We start from the raw sequence: 23822 nt of genomic DNA, 5'->3' as shown, positions 1-23822 counted from the left end.
ATATGCCTGGGTAAAGTGAAATTTTACATTTCACTCCCCACATTGTATTTAAGAGGTGCTCAAATTCGACTTTGATGCTAGAAGAATTGGGTAAGGATGATCTGCAATATTTCTGCAGATTCAGAACCCCTGAAGTCTCCCCTAGTTGCTCAGGGGGTGGGGGTCCGGTAGAAATTTGGGAAATATTTATAAAATATGGTTTTATAAGCCCTGGTGCTACAAAAGTGGCGAACGTCATTTTCCCCATTGCAAACCCCATGGCCCATAGGTTAACATGGTAGGAAGTGATTGATCAATAAATATTGATAGGAGAGGGCTAGCCGGACCATTCAAAGACTTCCCAGAATGGTAGTAGTAAATCCAACAATAGTATATTGTTGAATTTCTCCTAAAGTGTACATATAAGAAGTTATGAGACTTTCTTGTTTGTAAGTCCAAATTCAGCCTTTCAGTGGTCTGCCCTGATTGGTCAGAGCTAAGTGGATTAGCCAGGCTGCTTGGAGGGCAGTGTGCTGGTCTATAGGAATGCCAGGCCAGAAAGTGGCGTCGTAAACTATGCTCTTCAAAGGCAGAGGAGAGGCCTGGGTTTCAGTCCACTCTGACAGTCTTGACCCAGAGTCAGGGCTAGGCTTAAGGAAGGTATGTGCAGATGGTAGCGGGAGAGTCCATGGAAAAAAGCCATCCCAGGGGGTGTGTTTAGCCAGCTCTTACCTCCTTGCTGGAAAATCCGCCATTATGGATTTGGAAGAGTGATGCACTCTAGGACAAACTAATGCCACACTCTACAGGATGTGGTCATAAGTATGAGGAGTTGCCCTGTTCTCATTGGTCAGCAGTGACCTGGTGCTTGACCCAGAACATTTTGAATAAGTATCTGAGAGGGGCAGAGCCTGCCAGATCTGCTGCTTAGAACTGAATGAAGCATGAAGTGCCCGGCTGGAATGATTTTGCTGTGCATGGAACTCTAAGGCCTGACCTATGAAGACTGCACCATCTGAAACTACAGCCCTGTGGATTACTTTGCTGCCAAAGGACTAAGAGTGGACTCCCTGCAAGCTACAGGTTAACAGAGCTCACCTGGACATCCCCACAAAGAATTCAAAGCCTGGAGTACCAGTGGATTTGTAAGGGTTTTGTTAAAGTGGATTGCGAAATTGAAGTTTCCCACATTCAAGGACCCTCTTGGAGATTCCAGTACCTTGGATTGAGTGTTGGATATTTTGGGACCTTCAAGCAGAACGCAAGGAAGGTGTTCTAACTGGACCCCGCTTGCTGAAGAAAACGGCCCACTACAGTCGTGAGAAAATTCTTCAGAACAATTTATAACGGTGTGTCCCTGACAGAGAAAACAAAATGACTTAAAGGGGCACTGTTGGTTTCTAAGCACTAGAAAGTGACTAATCTTTAAAAATTCATATCTCCTACAGTGGATTATGTTCGTTTTGGTGTTATTTAAAAGATAAAAATATTACCTATTTTTATAAATTGTTGTTGGATTTTTATTTTGTGTTGTGTCTTAATTATTTACTGAAATGGTGTTTTTAAATGCTTTACATACCTGTCTTTGAAGTGAATTCTGTCTGCTTGCAGCCACGTTACCAAGTGTTGAGCAAAGGAATAATTTTCTAAGACTTATGCTGAGTCCTATCATGTGTTAGTGGCCTTATTGCCAGTGGCAGACCTACATTTGCCCCTACCAATAACCCACTTTCCAACATTTGGTGTTTAGCGGTGTGGATGAGGACTTGTGTTTAAAAAGTACACCTTTCTGTGAATAATTTAAGATTATGAAAATCCTCTAAATTGCCTTAGAACAAAACTTTTGAGTTTGATTTCGAATTTGGACTAAACTGTTTTTAATTCATGGTTTTGATTTTTCCAAATTGTTCTAAGTCTATTGTGCCTAGTTTTTTGTGACCCAAAACTAGGGAACATGGAGCTGGACCTGGCTAAACTGTCCAAACTGTCCCAGTTTAAGATGGCGGATCTTAGAGAAAAGTGTAGGCTTAGGGGCTGCATCCTGCCAAGAAGATGAGGAAGGCAGGGTTGCTTGAGTCCCTAAAGGCCTGGGCCAGGGCAGCGGAGGAGAACCCAAGGGGGTGGGAATATGTCCCCCCCCCCCCGCCCCCAACCTCACCGAGAGAGGGGTGAGGATGAGACCTTTCCCATTGTGACTAGTGTTAGCCAGGTGAATTAAGGTGGTGGTGTGAGTGGGGAAGGGTCCCTTACTCAGGTACCACTACTGTCTCTTGCAAAGAGACTGCTTCAGGCTCATTTAGAGTTGATTGCCTTGGAGAAGGAGAAGGAAAAATTCGAATTGGCTTAGAGAAAATGGGATAGGGAGGAGGAGAAAAGGAATGGTCGGGGGGCGTCTCAACCTGCAAGCAGGTCAGGAGTCACCCCGAGCGTCCAGCAGCAGGCACCTTTGAGGCGGGGAGGGAGTGCGAAGCAGCTGGGAGGTGGGGAGGGAGGCGCGGGCAGAGCAGCTGGGAGGCGGGAGCGGGGCGGGGAGGGGGCGTGGCCTCACGAGGAGGCCGCGGGAACAACAGGGGATACAGAAGGAAAAAGGGGGCATGGGGGGTTGTAAGGCAGGCGAAAAGTGGGAAAAAACACTGGCAATGACTCAAAAAACAGAGAAATAAAACCGTACAGCACAATCAGGACGTCAGCTAGGAAGCTGAGAAACGCAGCAGCAGGGTCACTGCGGGCGCGAACTCGCGCTGGGAAGCAGCGACGGGCTTCAGCAGAAGGGGCTGGGTGGCGGTCAGGGGGGGCGTCTCGACCTGCAAGCAGGTCAGGAGTCATCCCGAGCGTCCAGCAGGAGGCACCTTTGAGGCGGGGAGGGAGTGCGGAGCAGCTGGGAGACGGGAGCGGGGCGGCGAGGGGGCATGATCTCACGAGGAGGTCGCAGGAACAACAGGGGATACACAAGGAAAAAGGGGGGCTGGTAGGTGGAAGGCAGGCAAAACGGAAAAAAACACTGGCAATGACTCAAAAACAAAAATAAAACTATACAGCACAATCAGGACGTTAGCTAGGAAGCGGAGAAAAGCAGCAGCAAGGTCACTGCGGGCGCAAACTCGCGCTGGGAGGCAGCGACGGGCTTCAGCAGGAGGAGCTGGGTGGCGGTCAAGGGGGGCGTCTCGACCTGCAAGCCTGTCTGCGCCAGTCCGCGCCTGACCGTCGCCAGGCGCCAGTCACTCTGCCCATTTTATACGCCATTGTGCCTCTATTTCCCATTAACTACCAGTGATGCCTATCATTCAATATACTAGTCAGGAGCTTGACATTTTAAATAAAGCATACTCCCTGGAACCAAGCGTCATCCCTTCCCATTCCTTCCCTAATCGCCAGGGTTCCCAGTACTCAAGAGTGTCTCCCCATCAGAGGGCAAGCCAAACTAATTGATAATAACAACAAACACTCACAGCCCAACCATGAAAAACCAGAGTCTGAGTACCTGGTGGTTCACTACTGTAATGCACGTTCTCTCCCCAAACATGCACTTGAAATCTGGTCCCTACTGGATTGTGAGAAACCTGACCCCTGCTCACAGAAACGTGGCTTCATGTTTCCTCACAACCCGATTCAGCAATGGCCTTACCCCACGATTACCAGCTGATTAGACAAAACAGGAAAGAAAAGAAAGGAGCAGGCATAGCCATTGCTTTTAAAACAAACACGAAAATACATACTACAGAGGCTAACCGGGCTGATTAGGGTGAAATCTGTATCTTTGCAATAGAGAGTTCAAGAAATGAAACCTGGAAAGGTGCGCTTCTATACAGACCCTTGGAAAGAAAGCCCACTTATCGAGCAATTTAATAGAGACTATTGCACCATACATCCTGGCGGCAGACAATTTCATTCTTCTAGGAGATTTTAATTATCACGCTGAGCACCAAACTGACCCCTACACCCTTGACCTTATCACCAGCCTTGACACACTGGGCTTAAAACAACTGATAATAGGTCCCACCAATTTCGCTGGTCACACGTTAGATCTACTATTTACCAACTCGCCTATGTAAATGTCAACCAAATTCTCCCCATCCTATGATCCGACCATCATGTAATAAGTTTGCATAAGGGCCGATTATCGACTCCACCAGGTCAAACTAAAGAACAGAAGTTAAGTAGGTCATGGAGCAAGATTAACCTCAAATTATTCTCTACAATTTTTGTTTCCCTCTCACCCTCTAAGATGACCAATGTTAACCAGTCAGCCAAAAGTTTAGAGACCGCTATTGTCACATCCTTAGATATAATTGCTCCTAAGAAGAAAACTAATTGCCCAAAAAAACTGTTCCCCCTAGTTCACCCCGACCTAAAAAGCGATAAACTCGCCGTCAGGAAGGCGGAGCGCAAATGGAGACTTACAAAAAACACAACTGATAGCCATCAGTATAAAACCGTACACCGTCGCTACATGGATAACATACACATGGCCAAAAATCCTACTTAGGAGACAGAATCAACCAAGCCTCCAACTCCCATAAGGAGCTATACAAGATCGTGAAGGAATTTACCAGACCCCCCCACACCTCCCACCCCCCTGCATACCATCACATACTGCCTCGCATGAGTGGGTGGATTCCCTCTCAGCTTTCTTTGTAAACCAGATAAACGATATTCACAAACTTTTCACCCAATCTATAAATACCTCACCTGAGCAAAGACTGGTTGCAATCCTCCCTCGGAGCACCAACTCTCTCTCGAAGAATTTAGTAAATTAACAGAGGAATAAACTTCTGCCATACTAAAGAAGGATGAAATCCGGATCGCCGACTGATACTGCATCCTCGCAGATCTTATCTAAAATTGGCCCAGCACTCATTCCCAACTTAACGTACATCTTGAATCTTTCACTATCGCAATCCACTGTACCTTCACACTAGAAGGAAGCTATTTTCAGACCTATCTTGAAAAAGCCATCAGCCGACCCCAAACAACTCGCCAGTTATAGACCAATCTCTCTTCTACCTTTGTTCAGCAAAGTAATGGAATCTACGGTTAACTACCAACTGTCCACATATTTAGAAAGTAATAATCTGTTAGACTTATCTCAATCGGGATTCCGGTCTTATAGCACCAAAACGGCTCTGGTTGAGATCGATAACATCAGGAATTCACTAGATGCCCGACAGTCCGGTATCCTGATCCTACTCGACTTGTCTGCAGCCTTCGACACCATCTCTCATGGCATTCTTCTGAGCGATTATGGGAGTGTGGTGTTGAGGACCCAGCACTACAATGGTTCAAGAGCTACCTGACGGAACGGTCCTCTAAGGTGCAAATAAGGGGCTTCTGTTCCAAAAGCCAATCTATTGACAAGGGAGTTCCCCAGGGATCAATTTTAAATACCTCACTTTTTAACCTTTACGTGTCGCCTTTGGCTAAAATAAGAAGAGCCTACGGCTTTGATACAGTCTCCTACGCCAATGACACGCAATTGTTAATCGCTCTCGATCCAGATACCACCGATACACAACATAGATTTAAACTACACTTGTCATTGGTTAATGAATGGATGTCAAATAATCACCTACTGCTTCATGTGAGCAAGTCAGAAATCGTGCTCTTTGGAGTTGCGCAACACATTTGGGCCACTGACTGGTGGCCACCCTCCCTAGGGCCGTGCCCCCACCCAAGACAGCTGTCCGTAATTTCGGAGTTGTTATGGACAATAAACTTTTCATGGCTGACCACATCAACTCCGTGTTTCGCACTAGCTATGGCTTAATGCGCTCCCTTAGAAAAATCTTTAAATGGATTCCCCTGTGCTCCCGGATGCCCCTTGTGTAGGGACTCATCATCAACCGCTTGGACTATGGTAACGTGTTGTTCGCATCCATAAATGAAAAGCTTCTGACAAAGCTTCATGTGCTGCAGAACACCGCAGCGAGACTGCTCTTGAATCTCCCCCCCCACTTTCCGATCACCATCGGCTTCCATCCTGAAGACCCTCCACTGGCTACCTACAAGAAAGAGGGTTGCCTTTAAATTATGGTGCTTGGTACACGAAACATTGAACAATAATGGGCCAGCCTATTTAGCAAAGTAACTGACTAACCATCTGCCAGTTAAAATCCTCCTCTCGTCCAGCAAATATCTCTTAACAGACCCCAAGGTCCGCACTGTATAAAATGGTGGCAGGTCCTTTTCCAGAACTGCACCTGAGCTATGGAACTCACTGCTGATACAGCTACGCCTGAAATCCGACCACAAATCATTCCGTAAAGCACTCAAAACTGGGTTAATGTAACATCTGGTCCTGCCCCTATCTAGTTTTGTCTTCAGCAAAGCGCTATGAGACCTAAGGGTGATATATGCACTCAATAAATACCTAATACATTACAATACAATTAAAGGGTGGCCTTTCTCGAGAAAGAGATTGTTAATTTACCTCCTGAATATTCAATGTATAATTGGCTATTGAAAGTTAGTCTTTTGATTTGAGCACAGGGTGATTGGGGACATATAAAATGTTACGTTCAATGGCATGTTTGGCTGTAGATACAAATGCTCTGCATACTTCTGCATATAGTGTTGGGTTCATAGTTGTGCAACTTGCTTTTTCTTGGAAGAAGTCTTTCGAGTAACCAGGTCGAGTGACTCTTCCTCTTGATGATTATGCTCATGAGCATCAACTCCTTTGTTAGATTGTTTTCTCTCCACTGTCTGGTTCAGATGTGTGTGCCTCTCCTCCATGTTTAACCTCGTTCAGTATGAGTCTTTGGTCCTAGCCTGTCTTCAACAGTATAGTACATCTTAATCTCCCTTTTGGAAAGTGCTGCCACACCATAATCATCTTCAGGTCGGACATCGATCGATCGCCCTTTGGGGTGTCATCAATATCCGGGCTACCTTTCTGCTTGCACTGTCGGTACGGAAGATGTGTTCGAGGTGAAATGAAAACCTTTTTGATTCTACCCGTAGTGTTGCTCCAAATATCCACTCACTGACCTACGACGGGTGTGTAACACCTGCCTGTCGCCAACTGTGTTGCCTACAAAAACCATCCGATCCAAAAATGCACTTCATGATTGAAGGGTGCGTCATCTTGAAATGTCTTGCCACAATGAGGACAATACTCACAACCTCTCTGGGCAGGAGCCGGAAAGTGGGGGTGAAAATGTAGCATTCTCCGTCAAGGAGATCTCCGGCTACGATGTGGAGGAGGAACTCTAATATACCCTGTCTCTCTGGCAGCACATGAGCACTGTTTCCCCTAACCCGCTCCACCAAAAGAGTCACAAACACTCAACCTTTCCACTGCTGGAGGTCGCTGGACCGCCACTGCCTGCAAGCCATGGTTAGATCTGAAAAGAGACGTTCGGATGCCCCGTCTTCAGGCCCTGCGCTGAAAAGTGTAGTTAAACCTAAGCTTTCTGCTTCAGCATCGACCTCTTCAGATCGAGCACATTCTTTGGTCTGCGCCAAGCCTTTGGAACAGACTAAGCACACAGCTCTTTTTCGGTGCTGGAAAAAAAAAGCATCTAAAGCCTATCAATTGAATTAAAACCCCTCCAAACATTCTTCAATTTGTTTGGCTTCGGTTGAGCCAATTCTTGAGAAGATAGACATTAAACAAAGAAAGATCCATATTCAAGAGGGCACAGGCCGAATTATAGCCTCACCTCTTTCTTAGAGGCATTTGACATTTGAGGAGGACTTAAACAATCCTGTACCTCCCAAAAGGAAGACAAAAGACATAGCTACAAGCCCAGCTCATCGTACTCCACCACCACCGCATCCATAGTTGCCACTATCTCCTCATTCTCCACAGCTCACACACTAGATCACACTTCTCCAGGTTCACCAACAGGGTGTTTAGGCGAACCATTAAGGGAACCCGATCCTTGGGATGTTTGACACAGACCCCATAACTTCAAATGACCCAGATCTTTAACCAGCTCGCCCTTCTCCACCTGAAGGTGCTGGTGCATACCAACAAGTAATTGCCAGGGCAGCTATCTATCATGGAGTCCAGCTTTATAGGGAATCTCTACATCACGACTTCCTATTTGACATGTTGTCATCTACCCATAAGGGGACACAGTTTCTGCCCATGTTATGGAACGCCGATGACCTATTTAAAGAACCTGCATGCCCCGGAGTTATAACCCCTTGGGTTGATAAAAAATATAAAGCAGCTCCCTCTGACCCACTTATGTATATTTAGCCAGGTCCCACCATCCTCCATTTTGCAGCTCGTGAACAGGCAAATAGTCAAGTGAGTGGGGATATCCTACCTCCTGAGAAGGAGAGCAAATGCAGTGATGCTGCTGGGATACAGGTTGCAGCCCAAGCAACCAATCATTGGCTTAATTGCTAACTTCCAAGCCCAACTTGGACTTTAAGATAGGCCCCACTGGGACAAAATGGAAGAACTGCTTCAGTATCTCCCAGAGAAACACAAAAAAGGGGATAAGAAGTCGTTGGCGAAGGTCAGGCCATCTCCAATAATTCAATTAAATATGCCTTCGTTGCAGCAGACACAGCCACTAGGGGCATCAACACCATTATATTGCTAAGAACGCATGCCTGGCCCAGGTGCTCCGGTTTTAAACCAGAGGTTCAACTGGCAGTTTTGAACATGCCTTTTTCTAAGGAGTATTTATTTGGCCCTAAAGTAGACTCCACTTTAGACAAAATGAAAATAGACACTGACACCGTAACGGCAATGGGCGCAATTCAAACTCCTACCTACACCTTTTGATTCCTTTTGCCGCTCAGGCCACAAAGGTGTATACAAATACTTTGCCACAGATACCTCCACTTCCCAGCAATAGTAGGGGCAATTCACCTACACAAAAGGTTTTTACACAAGCTATCTACCAAAACAGAGGGGGGAGTATTACAGTCTTCCCAGTTGATACACCTCTCTCAGACCTTATTGAACTGGGCTCTTCACCATCACATTAATTTGTTGCCGTAATCTCTGCGGGGGACGGACAATGATTTTCTGGACCTGCTCAGCAAGATGCACCAACAGATTCACGAAGAGGAACTCAAGCCACAGTTAGGGGCTCCTCACATGTATCTGTTTGTCACAAAAGAATATACAAAATCTACAGACATTCACATCCAGGTTACTACACCCACTATCGAATGGCCACACACTATGAATGACTTAGTCGGGGATTGTTGTCTACGCTTTTCCATCTGTCCCTCTCATTCTATTTCTAGTTCGGAGACTCAGTCAAACATCTCTCAGCATGATACTTGTAGCTGCCACCTGGGCATGACAGCCCTGGTTCACAACGCTCCTTGATCTCTCAGTAGTCACACACCAGAATTTCCCCAACAGGCAGGACTTTCTCACTCAGAATCATGGACAAATCTGGCACCCTGACCCTAAGATACTCAACCTAGCGATTTGGCTCCTGAAGTCTTTAGAGTTTAGTTATTTAAACTTGCCACCAGAATGCATGAACAATTCCTATAACAGGCACGCAGAACTACAACTAAAGCCTGTTAAGTTGCAAAATGGGAGTGCTTTGTTTGCTATTGTTAACCTAAACACATTAATCCTATCAAAGCTACTATGCAGGACATTAATTTCTGCTTACTTCATTTACAAAAGTATAATTTGGCATACACTTCCATTAGATTACATCTTGCTGCAGTGGCTGCCTATCTCCCAAATAGACAGCACTTCTAAGATTTCAGAATTCTTGCAATTAAAACATTCATGGAAGTACTCAAATTAGTAATTTCACAGAGTGTACCTCCAGCACCCTCCTGGAACCTTAACAATGTGGTTAATAGGTTCATGGGTCCTCCTTTTGAGCCATTACATTCATGCCTGCTTCAATTTTGTTATGGAAAGTGGCATTTCTAGTTGCCATAACCTCACTCAGACGTATTAGCGAGCTCAAGGCATCAACCTTAGAAGAACCATTCTTTCAAATACATAAAGAAAGATGAGTACTACAGATGAATCCAAAATTCATACTAAAGGTAGTTTCTCAATTTTATCTCAATCAATCCATTTAACTGACTGATTTTTCCCTTACCCTGATTCAGTAGCAGAAAGCTCTTTACACCTTAGATATAGAAAGAGCACTCCTCTTCTTCATAGCTAGAACTAAAACTTTCAAAATAACAAAGCAACTGTTTGTAGCTTTTTCACAATCAGATTAAGGTAACCTTGTATACAAATCCGGCACAGCTAGATAGATAGTAAAATGTATTAAAATGTGTTCAATTAAAGCCAACAGGGCTTTACATGTACCTCCCAGAGTACACTCTACTAGTAAAAGAGAGCAGCAATGGCTTTTTTAGGAAATATCCCCATAGCTGAAATTTGTGAAGCAACTACATGGTATACATTACACACATTTACTAAACACTACTGTGTAGACATGTTAGCACGTCAACAAGCCAATATAGGTCAGGCAGTTTCAAACTAACGCAACTCCACCTTGGCAGCCACCGCTTCTTTGGAGTTACTGCTTTACGGTCTGTGCAGAGCATGTATATGCACAGCCACACATGACATCGAAAGGATTGTTACTTGCCCTGCAAGCATCTTATTGTGGCATGTGGTGCTGTAGATTCACATGCACCCTCCCTCCTCTCCGGACGCTTGTGGTAGTTGTAGTTACCTTTTACTCAATTCTCTTAGCATGGACATCTTTGTACTGACACTCTTCTTACACTTGTTTCTCACAGAGAGGAGTCACTCAACCTCGTGACTCGAAAGACTTCTTCGGAAAAAAAACCAAGTTGCACACTTCCGAACCCAACACTAGATTGCAGGAGCATTCAGAGCATGTGAATTTACAGCACTACATGCCACAAACTGATGTTTACTGTGTAAGTAACCCAATCCTTCTCTTATGCTTGTCACGCTCCTTAGAATGCCCATGGACATGTGTAAGGTTTCCCTGGATGTGGCTATTCCACCTGGTTTCAGAGCCCAACCTGCCTTATTCCCTAGACCCTCCTGCCTTCGCTGAGTGACTTTTCCACATTACTCTAGCAGCCTCCATCCTAAAAGTGAAGTGGTGAATCACAGAATAACATGTCCAGGAACCCGCAAGCTCTGGAGCTGATCTGTACCTGCTCGCTCCTGACCCTGAGCCGGCCGCATAACCATCTACAATGGCCCAGTGGCAGCTGCCTGGTTAGGTAGAGCATCATGTGGGCATCCTAGGAAAAAGTCCTGTTAGTAGTGGAAAGCAGATTGTTATGCAGTTTGGGCTCTCCTGCCCTGAATGTATGCTGTGCTATTGCCTTTCCTTTTGGCATCATTTTCAATTTTAAAAATGTTATGCTTTTTTCCAACGCATTTATTTTGTTGAACATTAAAACAATGAAAGTGATTTAAACTGCATATGTATTGCTAGTAGATCATTTCTATTGGGTAACATGTCCTTTTTTCCCCCAAGACCTTTACATGAACGTCGGAAGTTCCTACACGATAACATGGTTGAAATTCCCAACCGGATACTCTTCTCCGAGATGAAACATGTCACTGTAAGTACAGCCTATTAGTTATTTTTCTTATATATTTTCGTGGTTTAAGTGGAATTGTACTATCTCCAGCTCCAGTGTCTCTGGGCACGGAATTATTTGGTCCATAAACTCCAGTTCAGTTAATATTCCTGTCTGGAGACACCCTGAAGCCCTTACACTGATGTTTTCAATCTGGTCAGGACAGAGCACATCTGCTTTTTTCTACCCCTAAATGGGTGAAAACTGCCACTAAAAGGTCCCGGTATTTCTGGGTCCATGCAGTTATTCGCAATTCTGGGAGAAAACGTTGTGACCACTTTCTGATGTGGGGATACCCGACAGAATCCGGTATTTTGGCCCTCTTGTATCACAACTTGGAGTGCTTGCTTGACTTCCAATTTTTACGTGACTTACCAATGTAGATCTGGAGCTCGTCTTTGATGCTTGCCGAATTCCTCAAACTCTTGGACAGCACTTTCCCAGTAGATTACGTCAAATGTCACCTTCTAAGGTCATCAGGGTTCAGGTCCCATGTGTAGGAAAGTGCCTTTTTTTTTTACATGGTCACCCTCACATTTTGCCTGGTATTTGATACAATATTGACAGAAAGTGCACTGGGTTCCTGCTGCTACCCATGTCCCCAGTGCCAGATCTCTTTCCCTAAACTGTACAATTGGTTTCCCCCACTGGCAATACTTTTAGCACTCCCTGTAAATCCCTAGGAAATGGTACCCCTGGTATCTAGGGCAAGGAAGCTAAATCATTTATTGTGCCACCCTATGGGACCTCTTACAAAAATCATGCAAACTGCCGCTGCAGGCTGCGTGTATTGGTGCAGACAAAATGGAATCCACTATACAGCACACAGCCCTGTGTTCCATGCCTACAGACACTGCATGCATTATACATAATTCACCCCTACAGCAGGCCTTACAACCCTAAAGCAAGGTGCACTATGCTCCATGTGAGGACATATCTGCATGAGCAGACATGCCCCTGTGCTAGCTAGTCCAATTACTGCAAATACAAGTGACAAGGGAAGCCTTTTTTAGTTACATGTGATTGGTACTGGTCAAAAACAAGTTCCAGGGCTAGATGATTGCTTCACTGAAACTAAAGATATTTGCTTTCAAACCTCTTTTCCCAATAATCCCACACTGGTTCCAGTGATGGATTTATTAATACATGCACCCAGAACGCACCTTAGAGATGCCCCATTGGCTACTCCTGCACTCCCCTGATGCCCCTTAATCCAGTATTTAAGAGAGCCCCTGGCACAAGGAAATCCGATCCTGCCGAACTGAAAAAAGAAGGCGGACACGGAAGAGCCGCAAAAGCTAGAAAAAAAGCAGCAGCTACTGACTTGATGTCAACCCTGCTTGCATGCCTTCTGTTCTCGTCCATTGCTCCAAAGCTGACTCGTTCTGAAGATGCTGTACCTCCAAAAGCATGAGAGGACTGACAGCCTTTCTCCAACGACCCAGGAACTCCTGTGGAATAGAGGAGCTCCTTCCTGGCACCCTGCAGGCACCCCAAGAGACAAGTGAGGGCTCCAGACCACCAACACCAACCCTGGAAATCATCACAGCACCTGGGCTGCCTAGCCCAAGTCAAAGTGAGCCAACAGCCCATGCGTGGTCCCCATACCCTCCAGACGAAGCCCGCCTTGGTTTTGCCTACTCTGGGCATCCAGACGCCACCTGCAGCCTTTTTGTTCAGGCCCCCTCTTCTGCGAGTGTCTCCAGTGACACAAACCCAACGCCTCAAAACACCTTTGCACTCGGCCGCCCCAGTCCGTGGAGAAGAGGACCAAAGGTGTCCCCACAACCCAGTGTATCATGAGACCTGACCCCAGTTGGTTGTTCAGCCTGACTGGACTTCCAGTCCCTGACTGCAGTAACTTTGTGACCAGAACGATCCCCATTGACTTACACGGGGCGCCAGGCACTGTCTTGCACCTCTGCACCCAGCTGACCCTGAACTGCCTGAGGTGACCTGTTGGTGCTGCCTAGGACCTTGTCCTATACTCTTCTCAAGTTCTGAATATTGATCCCGTAGGTTGTTGTAAACTACCTGTATGCCGTATATGCTTTACATACATAGGATAACATTACCGCTTCAGAAATTGCTTTAAGTGTTGCTTTCTGAAGACTATAGACATTTATTTCTCAAAACGTAGTTAAGTGATTTTGAGGACCTTAAGGCCAAATGTTATATAAAGGTACGGGTTATTTTTATAAATTGGTTTGGATCTCCTTATTGAGTCGTGTGTACCATTTATTGACGGTGTCTGAATAGCACATATCTAACACTCCTGTCCGATAAGCCTAAGGCTGCTCCACCACTTTAACCCCTAAGAGAGCACCTTGGGAATGCTAGAGCAAGCCCCTTCCACCCTATAAGGGAATACCTGGACTCTGTGCACAGTATACCATTTTTTTATATACTCTGTAACGAGCCAGCTTCCTACACTATACACTTGTTCATTTGATTAGGCGTGACTGGTTTGTTCCACAGCTACCAAGGACTGAGCTAAGTGTTTTCTTGAAGAAGCCTAACTGGAGATGATAAAGATTGTGACATTATTACATGGTGAGGTCTCACAGTCACTGTAGGAAGCTGGCTCTTTATGTGATATACTGTAAGTAGCTGGCTCTGCATATGATATTATCACTAGGTTATAATACCGTGCAGAGAGTCCAGAGAGTTCCCCAAAAGTGTACAGGGCTCAATGTAAAACATAAAGTGCTCTATTAATGGTAGTGTGGGCGGACAGCCTTCGGCCTAACAGAGCAGTCTAAGACTTTTTTTGCATAACAGTGATCAATAATGGACACGCGACTCAAGAAGGCGATCCAGACCAATTTGATAAAATTAGACATCGTTTTTACTTCATTTTAAGACCAAGGTCTTTGTAATCTGGTAAGTACGTTTTTAATTAAAAACCCCAAATCAAAACTTTTTCACACAATCCAATGTTATCCTATGGGGAATACAAAATTGAGGTTAAACTGGTAAATATTTAACTTACAATCTCAGTCTTCGGAGCCAAAATTCAGCTAGAGCTAGGGGTCAGGTAAGTACCAAAACTGCACCACCAGCGGCACTGGGGCGGCCGGGTGCAGAAGTCAAAATTGGAGTTTGACCCAAAGATTTCCAATGGATACAGGGGGTGCCTGGAGCCACACTGCTTGCAGGTAAGTAAATCAGTTGCAGGGGGCCAAGCTTTGGAGGTTAGCACAAGCACAGTGGGGCCTACAAAGCAGCACCAAACTTACACCACCAGCGGCAAAGGAGCGGCCGGTGCAGGGTGCAAATTCAACGTCTGGCGCTCAATGAGGATTCTCCTGACTGCATAGAGGCTGCAGATGTGGCACTGGAGGTTGCAAAAGGAAGACCAACGACAGCAGAGACGAGTTGGGATGGAGGAGGTCATAGAGATACGGTTAGTTCAGTTTATAAAGGCACAGGGGCTTTGGATGCAGGAATGCCTTTTGACGTCGGACTCTTCTTACCGGAGCCAGTTGGGGAAAGCCTCTGGATTCACACTTCAGGCACTTTCGTGGAGGGCAGAAGAGGTCAGCCAACGCTGGACATGAGGTCTGGATAGCCAGGGAGACTTCAGTACACAGGTGAACCACTCAGGCCATGGGCGTCTGGTGCAGACCAGGAAGGAGATGCGTATCCGTCCGGATCTGGAGTCTTTAGAGTAGGTTTCTTGAGGACAGGTCCGCTGTCCACAGGAGATTAGAGTCTTTTTCAATGGCGGCAGTCCTCCCTGGGTTTCAGAGGTCACTGGCTGCAAGACAGGTCGCAGGGTCGTCGAAGCAGGAGACCAGCTGGTAGGGCTAGGCCTGGGGCCAAGGCAGTTGTTGTCATCTGGCTTCTGCTGCAGTGAATCTTCTTTCTTCTTAGGTTGTCGCAGATTTGAAGGCCAGGTCTGGGGGAACCACCTAAATACTAACTTTAACTTTAGGAGGCCTTTTAGGGAAGTTGCAGGTAGGGCCAACTGGCACCTTACCTGGGGTGACTACACCCTCTATGATACCGCCCTCCTGTGGGCAGAGGCATAGACTTAGCCCTAATTGGAGGGGTCCCCCCTTCTTCAAGATGGCGGAGACTGAAAGTTGCGCTTCACCTCGATTCCCCCACATATACCTAAAGATGGGCTTGGGTCAGCGTACCCATGTAGCCTGGTAGAACTGGGAGGGGTGGTAGCAGGGGGAAGGGGGGGTGGGGGGGGGCTGGGTGTCACTATCCGGGGACTTAGCACCCAGAAGCTGCTGTAGTGTGGACTGTACTTCCTCGATGGCGAGCGGTGCCACAAGGTCCTCTCTGGCCTGCTCTGATAGTGTTGTCTGGGTTAAGGTCTGTAGATAGGATAGGGAGATAAGCTTCTTCACTCACTGTCGAGGCCGCCATAGAGACCGTCTGCAGGTGAGACCGGAGGACCTGCAGTATTGCTGCGACTGTATAGACCGTTGTACCTGTAGGCGTGTGCAGCGCCACTATTGGGTCGGGGGTTGTTCCCTTCTAATGATCTAAGCTAATAAGCGGCCTGATTTGTCCCCCTCCCTGTGTATGCGCTGTCGGTATTGACTAAGGGTATATTTATCTAGCCTGTCCCAGCTATCACATATGCGTGTCCGAATGTCCAATTCCCTATTCTCCTCTGAGGTGGACAGGCTTCGCTTTGCTACGGGGTTATCGGCGATCTCTAACTGGATGAATAACAACTGTCTCCAGTTGAACCTGAGCAAGACGGAGCTGATGCTTCTAGGAAAAGCCTCAGTAATGTGGAATAGTGACTGGTGGCCGGCAGAATTGGGCTTGCCCCCTACGCCTAAATCTTGTGTAAATAATTTGGGCATTAAATTAAATCAGTCCTTAACCATGCAGGACCATGTGACCGCGGTATCTGGCGCATGCTATTATAGGCTCAGATTACTTAGAAAAATCCTCCCTTTTATCCCCCTAGAACACCGTAGAACAGTCACGTAAGCCCTGGTCTTGAGTCACATTGATTACGGGAACGCGCTGCTGGCGTAGGTGGGAACCACCTCCCTAAAAAAAATTACAGGTCATTCAAAATACGGCAGCTAGACTGGTCATGAATCTGCCATCTGGCACCCCTTTGCAACCTTTACTGAGAAGGCTTCACTGGCTTCCTATAAAACAGAGGTCTTTATTGAAGATCTGCTGCCTTACTTACTGTGCGCTGCAGGGGCAAGGTCCTGAGTATCTTCGGAAGAAACTGGGAAGATATATCCCCTCACGCTCTTTGAGATCAAGTCTTAAACAGTTATTGGTGGTCCCTCGGTCCAGACTTCGCAGATCTGGGGGCATGGCCTTTTCATGCCTTGCGCCTAAATACTGGAACAGTCTGCCGTTGTCCCTGCGGGAATCCCCCTCCTACCTGATGTTTAGGAAACATCTTAAGGCCATACTGTTCTAACGCTCTCCTACCCTCCGTGCATCCTGCCTTTTGGGTTGTTCTAGAGTGAAGCGCCGAGATGCCCCCAGGTGATTCGTGCGCTATAAAAAAAGAGACTAACATATAACATAACATGGGGCAGAACGGTCCTGGGTTTGTACTTCCAACAGTTCCACCTCCTCTACCTTCAGCTCACTTTGCCTTGCTTGCGAGCCCCACACGTCAAGCTAAGGCAGGCCCCTCTCACTACAGCCTTTAGGGCCTCCCACTTAGTGGCCCTAGGCATGTCTGCCCATTCCCAGTTCAGCGTGATGTAATCTGCTAGTGCTACCTCTATGTGCTATTTACCAATCAGATCGTCCAGTACCTCTGACTGCAACCTCCAGGCCCTCGGGCGTGGGTCTGGGGACCCCCAGCTGACTATACAAGCAATCAGGGAGTGGTCTGAGAGGATGCGGGCCTGGTTGGTCACCTCAAGAGATATGTTGGGATCCAGGTTCGCTATTCACACCCTACCCAACCTACTGTCCGTGTTTTGTGTCGGGGGAGTAATAGGTGTATACTCTCTGGGTGGGGTGTCTCTGGCACCAAATGTCTTGAACTCCTAAGTTCCCCATGACCTCTGAGTTTCTCTGTCATTCGTGGTTTAGTTCCTCTACGAGGTGGGCATCTGTCGAGCTCGGGGTCCAGCACACAATTAAAAATTGCACACCCAGATAAGTGGCACCTCCAGTTCCGAAGCCAGTACTTCCTGAAAGGCGTGGTAAAAATCTGGGTGGCCTACATTTGGGGCGTATGTATTTAATATTGCTTGTTCCCTACCGTCCAGCTTTGCCCTTAGTAAAATATACTGTCCATTGATGTCCGCCTCCATGTTTTGCAAAACAAATGGAGTCCCCGGGGCTACCCAAACGAGTACCCCACTGGCATACATGGAATATGATGAGAGGAAAATCTGTCCCCTCCATTTTTTTGCGAGCCTTGGGGCTCCCGCCTCGTCCAGGTGGGTTTTCTGCAGACATGCCACCAATACGTGGTGCCTCCGTAGGATTGACAGGACCCTATAGCTATTAGTACATGTGCCCAGCCCTCTTACATTCCAACTCCTAATCTTAGTCCCCATTGTTCCTGTGTTGTACTGCGTTAGTATGCCCCTGCTCCATCTCCCGCGAGGACGGCTTACCTGCTGTATGCTGTTTAAATGTCATATAACCCTGTAATGTGAACAACTCCCAATAAACCTCCCCCCGCCCCCAAACTACAGGCAAATTACCTGCAACAGTGCATGTGGTTAAGCCTTCCCCATGCTTGTCGCAGGATGTGCACAGCCACCCCATTGGCCCAACTGGGTCCATAGTACTTCCCTTGAACAATTTCATACTCCCAGCCTTGCCCGCCTGCTAAAATCAGGATGCTGGTCCTGCGGTCACTACCCTGGGCTAGGCTCTTCAGTTCCTGGTCTACAGCCTCCCAGAGCGTCTATTTGTGCCAACAGGGAATCTGCTAACCAGAGAGCCCCTACCCCACATCTCCCAGATATCCCCTCCTATCCCCCTGTCATAACCCCCTGCCACCTAAGCGGTGCGGTACATGCTTGCCTATCGGCAGTGAGTCCCACTGTACTGAGGCATGTCCATCGTTCCGTTTCTGGGGTAGACCGGGCTGAGTCAATGATGGTTTCCAGGAACACTTTGTTCGTGAGGATTAGGGTGGCACGTACCATTTCCAATGCCGAGTTTCCCCCGATGTCTTCGGCTGGGAGTCATCCGGGCCCAGGACTCCATCTGCATGGTTCCATTGTCACTCACCGTAATTCTCTGGTGCTTCGGTGGGTTGCCGTTCATTGTGTGATTCCTTCGCCTGCCCCCCTGAGTCCTCGGAGGCCTGGATCCCCATTCTTTCTGGAGCCCTTTCCGCTCCTACAGAGGGACAGCATCCCCTTGGAATTCCAACCACTCCCACACTTCCTCAGGGGACTCAAAAAAGTGGGCCTTCCCCTGCAAGATCACCTTCAGCTTGGCAGGGTAAAGCAACATATATTGTAGGTGCAGCTCCCGGAGCCTTTGTTTCACTCCAAGGAACAATTTTCTCTGCTCCTGGACCTGCCTAGTGTAGTCTGGCTACACTGAGACTTTTGCGTTTTGGTAAGTTAAGTCCGGGGCCTCACACACTGCACGAAGAATACAGTCTCCATCCCGGTAATTTTGGATTTTGGCAATTATGGCCCTAGGCAGGTCCCCCGGGGCCGGCGTGGGAACCAACACCCTGTGCGCCCTCTCCACAACAAACACCTCTGAGAGCCCACTGTGGCCCAGTTTGGTGTGTATCCAATGTTCTATGAAGTGTTCAGTTTTGCCCTCAGCACATTCCCGGAATCCCCAGGACTCTGATGTTGCTGCGGCGAGCCCGGCCCTTCGCCTCTTCAGCTCGACGTTCCAGTGTCCATGTGGTGTTGGATAACTGTGCCACCTGCTGTTTTAGGGTCACTTGGAGCTGTATGATATCACCCTCCACTGTGGATACTTTATCCGCAACCTTGCGCACGTCTGCCCTGAGTAACTTCACGTCTATCGATACTGTCTTGAACTGCTTCTCCCGGGCAGGACTGGACCCCTGGATGGCTGCCAGAAGCTCTGCTCAAGGGGGCTCACAGAGGGGTTCTCTGTCCTAGTCTGGGCCCGTCTGTCTTGTGATCTGATCCGTAGGGAGCCGCTGGGTGATGTACTAGGTTGCCGTTCTGGGGTTGGGCGCACAGGCAGGTTTGTCCTTTCCCATTTTGTTAGGCCCCCAGTATGTCCAGTTGCTTTTGTCAGAGCAGGGCCCCCACAGTGTTGCTCCTGGCCTTTTGCTTTTACCTCTACCTGCCCGCAGGGGTTATGGCAGGACCGACCCCCTGCTTTCTGTCATGCGTGTACTGCTCTCCACGTCTCCTACGGACCCTATGACAGGCGGAATGAACCTGGTCCCCTGTGTGTTCTAGTTGTTTTTGTCTGTGTTCCTCCCTTTTGTGCTGGCTCTTGGTTAATGGGGGCAATCTTGGAGGAACTTTTATGCTTCAGCTAGAGAATTGAATTTGCCAGAGAGGACAGGCGTCTTACACGTAAGGACAGCATTAAGGAAGACCAGGGCTTGGCGTAATGAAGATTACTGGGAAGCATGGCATTCCTCCTATCACTTTTTATGCTTGACCAACTGTCAATAACAATCATCACCTCAATCTTCCCCGCTCAGGATAGATTATTTAGGTAACCAGATCCCTCCTCCTCATCACCTAATTAATCTCACATGGGTCTCTGAAATCATCCTGAAGCTTATCATATTTACTCACCATGAACACGGTAGCTAGTATATCCTAGTTCTCCTTTTAGCAAGCAACAGTGTAAGGGACAAAAATAAACACTGCATTTCCCTTTCTTGTATTTAGGTACAGGCCTAATATATGGTGTTCCATGGAGCTTACAATATTACACTCAGCTATATTGTTTACAGCCTTCACCTCCCAACCCAGAATTCAGTTACAACAGAGCATGTCCACACCATGTACAACAAGTTTACGATGTCACAACAGCATGTCTGACATTTCTGTGTTCTAATTGGGTACATTTTGTGCATGACTTGGTGTTAGACCTGCACAAAATTCTGTAAAATGTACCCCAACAGCAATGATTATTACTCTTAGGCTGATCTCTTTCTTCAACCCGTTGGAATTTAGGTGTTGCTCACTGATTTGTAGAGGGATTTATACCTCAGCCAAAGGGACATTTCCAGATGGTATTATGTAAATGTAAATGTAAATGTACATGTATTTATATAGCGCAAATCGCCCACATCGCAGGCATCTATGCGCTTGCTTAGGGAACCCGTCCTGGTATTCCCCTGTGAGATACCCCGGCAGGGTATCCACAAGGTGAAAGCCAGGCATCCCGCCGCGAGGGGCCGTTGTGGAGATTAAGCAAGCTATTGCCCAGAGTCGCAGAGTGTGAACCCGTGAGTCGAGAAGGCACCGGAGCGAGAATTATCGAGTCCATGGAATTATTGAGCCCAACCCCCGTCGGGGCCGGGAATTGAACCCTGGTCCGGGGCCGATCTCAGCTTCCGGGTCTGCCGCCTCTAACCCCTGAGCCACACTTCTCCTCTGCCGCCTCTAACCCCTGAGCCACACTCTTCGCCTACATTCGAGGACAACAACTGCTCAGCGGTATAGATTCTGACCCTGCTTCTTCTATCACTGTTGCTGAAATAGAACATCCTTATGGAACTTCTGGCTGAACAGTTGGGAGAACCTCTGCTGCTCTTAAATAAGTCTGTTTTTGACCTCGACATGCCAGTACCAGTGCAGATGCATTCAGTTCCAAGTGCACACTTCAAGGCAACAAGAAAATATACACTGTTCCCATTGTACCCTAAATTACAGAGTGCATGTCTGAGCCAGAAATTTCTGGTGGTACAGACTGAATAGACTAACATAATTGAATGCTTTGCCATCTTACCTTTTTTTTTGGTTCAGGACACATTAGAAGAGTAATTACAGTCTTTTTGCACTCCCTGTGGGAGATGGTCGGTCTAACCATGCTACACATTCAGTACTTCATTCTGCTACTGATAGACTGGCTGGATGCATCCAAATTACTCTGTGGTACAATTTAGATTTGGTTTTCAGGACTATGGCATGGGTTTCATTGGGTAGCATTCTTTGATGTGAGCGGCTGGGTTCTTGGCCTGGGCTCAGGTCTGACTCTTCATTATGCATTTTAGTGGTTGAGGGGCTATCCAATCAGTAAGCGGATATTTCCCTTGAGGGCTTTAATCAAAGCATGGCCATTGCCGAATCCTTGCCACTGGCCTCTCTGGCAAGGTAATTCCATGAGCAGTACCAAATTTAAGGGATACCATTAGTCGGGCTTTACCAGGTCTGATTCTCCTCTGCTGTAATAATTGGCTCCCACTACTATAACTTGTGACCAGATAGTCTGCTCTTAGGCTCTGACTAGCAGTTGATCATGTACTCTCTGAACACTGTAGCCTGTTTTAGAAGATTATTTCTGAGCTGCAGGAGACACCAGGTGTAGGGAGGATCACAAGGATCCTGAAAACATGGAAGGAGGAAACTACAGACCATTTGGTCCTTCTAATTAGAGAATGATTTACTCTATTCTGTAGTAGGGGGATCTCTGTGTATAGTCATAATCTAGTGAATAGTCCCGCCCATGTGCGTGGACCCCGGCAATCAAAAATAATCTCTTAAGTTGTCAAAATCATGCAGAAACTGCAAAGACACTTAAGAGAGAATTTAAAGACAAATAATGCAGCCTATATCCACAGGCTACACTGTCCAGTACTTCAACTAGAAATTCCACCAAAAATCACCACACACAGCCCAGCCTGCCAGTTTCTACCATAGAGAAACCTGCCTCCCCCAGTCCCAGACTCAGGAATGATAGAGAGGAAGGTAGGGACAGACAAGCCCCATAGGCTGCCATTATGTGGCTTAAATAGGATACTGTGCCTTTAAGAGAACTTTCCAGACTTCTCCCAGTATCCCAGAATGCATAGCAGGTCCAACTTACTTTCAGTTCTTTTTTCCGGCTCCTGCTTACAGGACCCTGGCATTGAGCTCTCCCTTTTTCAAGGGTTTATTGAATTCGTTTTTGCACTTTTTGACTTTTAAAAGTGCTGTGATTACTGCTTGGTGTTCTCTTCTCACCCTTGTGCTGTTTTTTAGGCGTTTTGGGGCTCCGAAATGCCTGGCCTTTTTGTTAAGTGCCCAGCATGTGAGAGGAAGAAGCGCCAAAAGCGACCCCCATGATGTCTGCATCGTGTGCCTTCCAGAAGATCATGGCCCTGAGGAGTGTGTGATCTGCCAGCAACTTTCTGCTAGGACACTCAGGGACAGATTGAAGATCAGGCTGGCTGGCCTGGAGGATAGGCGCCAACGTGCTGCAGGTGGGTCTGGGCAGCCTGGGAGGGATCCCTCTGCCTCTGCTGAGGCCCCTGGGGGGCTCCCCGGGGGCAGGAAGTCCAGCCAACGATCCCATTCTCCGTCGACGTCGAAGGCTTCGACGGCGGCGTCGAGAGGGATGACGAAGGCGTGCTCCCCGTCTCCCCGGGGCTCCGGGTCGAGACGGCGCGACGACTCGACGGCGAAGGAGAAGCCGACGTCGAAGCCGCCGTCGACGTCATCGTCTTCGTCGACGTCGAGGTCCTCATACCGACGCCGAAGGCGCAGGGACGTGCATCGGCGCTCGCCGTCGAAGCGGCACCGACGCTCGCCGTCGAGGCGACACCGTCGGTCGTCGTCGAGGCGACACCGCCGATCGTCGTCGAGGCGACACCGCCGATCGACGTCGAGGGGCTCCTCGACGTCGGGAACATCAAGACGACGACGGCGATCGACGCCGAGGGCGGACCGCCCGACGTCGAGAGGACGACGTGAGAGGTCGCGCAAGAGGGGATCGACGTCGAGGAGTCGACGTTCGACGCCGAGGAGGAGAGGGTCGACGTCGAGGGGACGACGTTCGACGCCGGAGTCCAGGAAGCGCCGTTCGACGCCGGAAAAGCGTCGTTCTGCGTCCAGCAGACTGCGGTCAGCGTCGAGGAGTAGGTCTCCCTCTCCCAAACAACGCAGAGGGGGCTCTAGCCCCAGGAGTCACGCCACTTCCAATGGACGCAAGAGGAAGAGGTCGCCTGCGGATGGGGATGGATCTCCGCACCCGTCCCCTAAAGGTTCACCGGGCTCGGTGTACTCGGAAGTGTACACTCCATCTCGGCCCGGGACTCCTCCTCCTCCACCCGTACCGAAGGAGGACCCTCCGCCCGTGCCACCACTGCCTACGGAGGATCCTGCTCCACCTCCGGTCCCACCGCATGGGCCCGCCCCACGGCCGGTGGTGCCTCCGCCGAGGTCCGCTTCACTGCCGTCACT

At 48.0% G+C, this 23822-nt stretch overlaps 1 protein-coding gene across 2 annotated transcripts in view; it reads left to right on the top strand.

The window, feature by feature from the left end:
• Window positions 1-23822, top strand: part of LIG3 (DNA ligase 3) — a 254312-nt gene that overhangs the window by 80294 nt on the left and 150196 nt on the right. For both annotated transcript variants that reach the window (XM_086954719.1, XM_086954721.1), the window contains exon 12: window positions 11400-11487. In XM_086954719.1, coding sequence (XP_086810845.1) covers window positions 11400-11487 — 88 coding nt within the window. The remainder of the gene's footprint in view (window positions 1-11399; window positions 11488-23822) is intronic.

This window comes from Lissotriton vulgaris, chromosome 2_1 (assembly GCF_964263255.1).
Source record: "Lissotriton vulgaris chromosome 2_1, aLisVul1.2, whole genome shotgun sequence".
Lineage (NCBI taxonomy): Eukaryota > Metazoa > Chordata > Amphibia > Caudata > Salamandridae > Lissotriton > Lissotriton vulgaris.
This window is presented reverse-complemented; position numbering and strand designations above follow the sequence as displayed.